We start from the raw sequence: 6,572 nt of genomic DNA, 5'->3' as shown, positions 1-6,572 counted from the left end.
AAAGAAGAAAATGACACAAAAAACAAGAAATGGAATTTTCTAAGAGAGAGTGAATTTGTGGCATTAGTATTTCCCTTCCAGAAGAAAGGGAAATAATTTCAAAAGACCAAATTTGCACACAACTTACATAGAAATTGTGCCTTTTATAATATGGAAGAATAAGCATAACATAGTGAAATTTCAAAATGAATGAAGTTCCCTAAGAAGGAAAGACTTTAGTGGGATTGATATTACCCTTAAAGGACAAAGAAAGTGAAAAAAACAAAATAATGAAGTTTTCAAAGGATGAATGAATTTGTGGCATTGGTATTACCCTTTCAAAAGGAAAATAATATCAAAATTTACACACAATTTACACTGAAATTGCGCTTTTTTATAATATGCAAGAATAAGCATATAATAGTGAAATTTCCTAATAAAGAATGAATTTAGTGGCGCTGGTATTATCTATAAAAAAGAAAGAAAATGAAAATAAAATAAAATAAAATAAAATTCCGAAGGAAGAATGAATTAGTGGCATTGGTATTACCCTTTAAGAAGACAGAAAATGAAAGAAGCAAACAATGAAAAAAATTGCACAAAAATACGCATCAGAGCTTGGTCGGCATATCATCTTGAAATTTACGAAGTCACCGTAGGCACCTCGTCGTCGACGAAAACGTCTCCTCCCACTAAATACGCATCGTCGAAAATTCTGAAATAAATCTAAAAATAAATGCGAGTATCAGAATTTAAACCTTGGTGGACTGAGAATAATACAGTCCCTCTAATCATTCAACCACATGTTGCTTGGCCCTGCGTGTCTAGTTTGATCCGTCCACAACACTTTTTCGTTTCTAGGATAGGATTCTACGTGTCTACACGAAAGTCGTTGTGGGTGCCGTCTACACATTAATGCAGTCGTGTCGTGAAGTGCGTACGATCGGTGCATGCATCAACCAGACCCAAGCTGCCAACCGCACGCATGCTTGCCGTACCACTGCCTCATCATGCGTGATGCTTATGTTGCTCTCTCGGCCTCGTCGTGTTGCCCGGGAAATCTTGCGCATGTAATTTTTCCGTTTCCATAGTAGTGTAACTGTACACGTGCATGTTGCTCTCTCGGCCACACGTACTACATCTTTAGGCGCGAGGCCTTTCAGTGGCTAGCTGTAGTTACTCGTAGTCATAGGACACCTGTTCTTTCACCTACGGATTGCAAGATCTCTACCATCGACATACACGCCTGTCTCACTGTTCGTGCACCCAGCTACTTACTGCACATGCTTGTAGACATGTACATGCCATGACCACAAAGTACGTACGGCACAATCAAGAAAATGATCTTTGGACTTTGGGTCTCTGCCCTTTTGATCTCATGCGAAGACTCACAGGAAGCAAGCTAATTAACTAACTGACCTGCTGCTTAACACTTACAGTGTACACGTCTACCTGTACGCTACACACGGTGCCCTTATTTATGCCCAACTCTCCGCCTGAAAGGAGTGTCACGAAACACAGAGAGATCGATCGTTCACCCAAGCTAAGACACAGATGGTCGTCATGAACAAAGCGCGTGCGAGAGAGATGAGACTGATAACCGCTCTCTTCGTGCTCAGCTGCCTCCTCAAGACAACGACGACGAGCCCCGCCACCTGGGCGTACTCACGTGATGATGCGCTCGCCTGGAGGCCGGCCTCCTCCTTACTCCACCAGCTCCGCCACCTCGGGGTCCGCGCGCTGATCCGTGACGACGCCGAGGCCACCGCGCTGGCGTCCGCCGACTTCGGCAACATGTCGGACGCCCAACCGCCGGCGGCGGCCGTGCTTTACCCGTCGTGCCCCGAGGACATCGCCACGCTGCTGCGCGCCTCGTGCACGCGCCCCTCCCCGTTCCCCGTGTCTGCCCGGGGCTGCGGCCACTCGACCCGAGGCCAGGCGTCCGCACCCCGCGGCGTCGTCGTCGACATGATGTCGCTCGGGTGCCACGCCGGCGGCTCAGCCAGCCGCCTCTCCGTCTCGGTCGACGGCCGCTACGTCGACGCCGGTGGCGAGCAGCTGTGGGTGGACGTGCTGCGTGCCGCCCTGGCGCACGGACTCACCCCGAGGTCGTGGACCGACTACCTTCACCTCACCGTCGGAGGCACCCTCTCCAACGCGGGCATCAGCGGCCAGGCCTTCCGCCACGGCCCCCAGATATCCAACGTCCAAGAACTCGACGTGATCACCGGTACGTATGCGCACGATGGCACGAGATGAACCCTTTTGGTTCTTCATGTCACGTTCATGTACCAATGATTGTGAATTGATATGTAGGGCTCGGGGAGATGGTGAGATGCTCAAAGGAAAAGCACGGGGACCTGTTCGACGCCGTGCTGGGCGGGCTGGGGCAGTTCGGCGTCATAACGCGGGCGCGCATCCCACTGACGCCGGCGCCGGCGAGGGCGCGCTGGGTTCGGCTCTTCTACACGGGCGCCGCGGCGCTCACGGGCGACCAGGAGCGGCTCATCGGCGTCGACCTCGGCACCGCTGTCTCCGGGCTCATGGACTACGTGGAGGGCTCGGTGGTGCTCGCGGACCAGGGCCGCGTGGGCAGCTGGCGGTCGTCCTTCTTCTCGGACGCCGACGCGGCGCGCATCGCCGCGCTCGCTGAGGAGGTGGGCGGGGTCCTTTACTGCCTCGAGGGAGCGCTGTACTACGGCGGCGCCGCTCGCGGCGGCGAGGCTGACGTCGATCAGGTAAAACTTGTAGTGAGTATCATCTTTTGTTTGCGTGGGTGCGCTGTCGTGTAGCTAGCATGGCCTATACGGTGACCTGCCAAGTGAGACCGATAGTGACGTTGGGCCACAATGGTGCATGCAGATCCGTGAACCATCAACGTCGTCGTACGTAGTTGGTCTGGCTTTGTCTGCCCCTGAAATGCTCCCGTCGCTGTCACAAATCTAACCCGGCCCCATCAGCAGTACTAATCCCGGTTTAGGGCATTAAGTAAACTATTACTTCCTCTGTAAAAAAAGATTTACATCACTATTTTAGTGTTTTAAATGCTCTTACATTTCTTTATGAAGGGAGTACTAGCTTATAGGAGAAAATGAACATACAAAATGCTCTTTGAGAGCGTAAACCAGCATGTCTAATAACCACTTTTTTCTACCAATATTAATTACGAATACACTAATTCAATTATATAGCATCAAGATTAAAGTTACTCCCTCCGTCCCTAAATATAAGTTTATTTTACAGATTTTAATATGAACTACATACGGAGCAAAATGAATAAATACACTCTAAAATGTGTCTATTTACATCCGTATTAAGTTCATATCGAAACCTCTAAAATATTTATATTTAGAAACGGAGGAAGTATATAATATTGGTTTGCTATAAAAATTTGTACACCTTAAATCTAGAATGTGTACAATCTACATTTGCCCATTTTTGTTGGATCAAGACTTAAAGTCTCAACTACGACTTTGACCAAATCTATGGCAATTTGCCCTCTCACATATTTGGCCTTTACAAAAGAATTGGGGTGGAGTGACCTATATTATACAATAAAGTAATAAAACAGACAAACTAATCAGTTTTGCTAAAAGCATACCTAGACTAAACTAATCATGTAATAAGGTGAAATTTCTTCTACGATATTTGTGAAAGCTAGCATCCACGATAGAAGAAGGTAAAGGGAAATAGATGGCTTCACTTTTGTGGTGGGTGACTAGCTAGTAGGGACTAGGGTGTGCACGAATAAATCAATTATTATGGGCGGTCTCGTCACGTACTTATATACTTTGCCAGAATTACTTCAAAACTAGCAAGTAGGCTTTTGCCAGAATTACTTCATCCATGCATCAATCAAGACTCAAGAGCTAGCTAGGCCATGCACTTTCTTCTAGCCACTGCATTGTACAGGCAGTGGCACTGTGCGAACGAGATCTAAAGGCATGAACGGGGGCCGTGCATGCATTGCACATGCAAGCGGCCAAACCCTACGATCTTGCCTGCCCTACATGCTGTTCTAGTTCCATCCGTATACACGTCACACAGCCAGCCACTTGTCAGCAAAGTAGCTCGCTCGGGATCTGCTTTTGTTAAATTTGTACGGTCTGGTCCTACAAATCTTTGCCCTGATTTCTTGTGAAAAACAACCAGTAGATGAGTAGAGATCACTGAAAGAACTCACAGTCCATACATGCATGTACAATTTTCAGCCGGTAAAGGCCAATGTAAAACTCTGCATGTATATGTCAACTTTGACACGTCCAAGTCTTGCATACCTGCATACAAATTTTAACTGCGGAAAATTTATTAATCAATGCATGCATGTACTGACAGAATTGCATGCTCTGTGGGTGAATGCATGCGTGCAGAGGCTGAATGTGCTGCTGGGGGAGCTGCGGTACGCGCGCGGGTTCGCGTTCGTGCAGGACGTGTCGTACGCGGGGTTCCTTGACCGGGTGCGCGACGGCGAGCTCAAGCTCCGCGCCTCCGGCCTCTGGGACGTGCCGCATCCCTGGCTCAACCTCTTCCTCCCGCGCTCCCGCGTCCTCGACTTCGCCGCCGGCGTCTTCCACGGCATCCTCCGCCGTGACAGCACCACCGGCGCCATGGGACCCGTCCTCGTCTACCCCATGAACCGGAACAGGTGGGACGCCGACACGTCCGCGGTGCTCCCGGAGGAGGAGGAGGTGTTCTACACCGTGGGGATCCTGCGGTCGTCGGTGCCGGCGTCGACGGACGGTGGCCGCCAGCTGCTGAGGCGCCTGGAGGAGCAGAACGAGGAGATCTTACGATTCTGCGAGGAGACCGGGATACCGTGCGTGCAGTACCTGCCGTACTACGCCGACCAGGACGGGTGGGAGAAGAAGCACTTTGGTCTAGCCAAGTGGGCCAGATTCGTGGATCGGAAGAGGAAGTATGATCCCAAGGCGATCCTGTCCCGTGGTCAGAGAATTTTCACCTCCCCGCTCGCTTGATCCATCCATGCATCGATGCCCGCCTAGCTAGCTAGTAGCCCTAAAAAAAAGCTAGCTATCCAATGCACTATGCATGCATGTCATCGCCATATTTCTTGCTTGCAATAGCCCATGAGAGCTGGGCAATAGCCCAGTGACAAGACACAGTGGTGCATCGTCCTTGCAGACCGGGGTTTGACTCCCGTCGAGAGTTAATTTCCGTGATTTCACCTGGATGGGCTCATTCTATGAAAATATGTTCTGGGTGCTAGTATTCATGGATCTCATTTTCTCTTTGATTTATGTTTTAATTTTCTTAAAATAACGTTTAAATTTCTTGCTTGCATGGTCCCTGCCCGAGCATCGATCGATACATAGTACTCATATGGTGCACATATATACGTATCATGTTGGCAAGGGGGATTTGGTTCGAGTTTTCAGCTTTACTAAAGCACATCTAGATGTGCCCAAAGTGTTACGGATCTAAGTCCTAGTATGTCGTCGATTTTACGCAAAGATTCGTGTTGGTATTTTTTTTCTTTTTCCTTTTATATTTCACTGAGTCAGTTGAATGTGCAATAAGGGCATCTCCAACGGCAGCCTGCAAATTCCCTCTGGCATCCGTCCGCGGGCAGGGGGACCAATCCGTGGACACGGATGTGGGAGGCGGCCATTCAGTGATACCTTGTATATGCCCGCCAGTATAGGGCAATTTGAAATTCAAATTTAGCCCAATCCACACAGCGCGCCAGATCACACAAGCGCCAGATCGCATGTCCGATCACAACCAAAAAGAGGCAACTATGCTTAGTTTTTACATGCTCGAATCCAAAAGTGAAGGAAATATGCCCTAGAGGCAATAATAAAGTTGTTATTTTATATTTCCTTATATCATGGTAAATGTTTATTATTCATGCTAGAATTGTATTAACCGGAAACTTGATACATGTGTAGATACATAGACAAAACACCGTGTCCCTAGTAAGCCTCTACTAAACTAGCTCGTTAATCAAAGATGGTTAAGTTTCCTAACCATAGACATATGTTGTCATTTGATGAACGAGATCACATCATTAGGAGAATGATGTGATGGACAAGACCCATCCGTTAGCTTAGCATATTGATCGTTAATTTTTATTGCTATTGCTTTCTTCATGTCATATACATATTCCTTTGACTATGAGATTATGCAACTCTCGGACACCGGAGGAATACCTTGTGTGCTATCAAACCTCACAACGTAACTAGGTGATTATAAAGATGCTCTACAGGTATCTCTGAAGGTGTTTGTTGGGTTGGCATAGATCGAGATAGGATTTTTCACTCCGAGTATCGGAGAGGTATCTCTGGGCCCTCTCGGTAATACACATCATAAGAAGCCATGCAAGCAATGTGACTAATGAGTTAGTTGTGGGATGATGTATTACAAAATGAGTAAAGAGACTTGTCGGTAACGAGATTGAACTAGGTATGAAGATACTGACGATCGAATCTCGGGCAAGTAACATACCGATGACAAAGGGAATAATGTATGTTGTCATTACGGTATGACCGATAAAGATCTTCGTAGAATATGTGGGAACCAATATGAGAATCCAGGTTCCGCTATTGGTTATTGACCGGAGAGGTGTCTCGGTC

The 6,572-nt window shown here is 47.8% G+C and overlaps 1 protein-coding gene across 1 annotated transcript; it reads left to right on the top strand.

The window, feature by feature from the left end:
• The first annotated feature begins 1,474 nt into the window (after window positions 1-1,474).
• LOC125548075 (cytokinin dehydrogenase 2-like) lies at window positions 1,475-5,212 on the top strand. The gene is made up of 3 exons (XM_048711760.2): window positions 1,475-2,209; window positions 2,296-2,717; window positions 4,350-5,212. The coding sequence occupies exons 1-3, from the start codon at window positions 1,534-1,536 to the stop codon at window positions 4,953-4,955; spliced, it is 1,704 nt and encodes a 567-aa protein (XP_048567717.1). The 5' UTR covers window positions 1,475-1,533; the 3' UTR covers window positions 4,956-5,212.
• The last annotated feature ends 1,360 nt before the right edge of the window (window positions 5,213-6,572 follow it).

The sequence above is a fragment of the Triticum urartu genome, chromosome 3A (assembly GCF_056163025.1).
Source record: "Triticum urartu cultivar PI428250 chromosome 3A, HENAU_Tu73, whole genome shotgun sequence".
NCBI lineage: Eukaryota > Viridiplantae > Streptophyta > Magnoliopsida > Poales > Poaceae > Triticum > Triticum urartu.
Note: the sequence above shows the minus strand (reverse complement) of the source record. Positions and strands in the feature narration are given on the sequence as shown.

Excerpts from the sequence above, each read along its gene's own strand:
- LOC125548075 (XM_048711760.2), top strand. The coding sequence starts at position 1,534 with ATGGTCGTCATGAACAAAGCGCGTGCGAGAGAGATGAGACTGATAACC. Across the intron at positions 2,210-2,295 it reads AGAACTCGACGTGATCACCG|GGCTCGGGGAGATGGTGAGA; the intron begins GTACGTATGCGC and ends ATTGATATGTAG. Across the intron at positions 2,718-4,349 it reads GCGAGGCTGACGTCGATCAG|AGGCTGAATGTGCTGCTGGG; the intron begins GTAAAACTTGTA and ends GCATGCGTGCAG.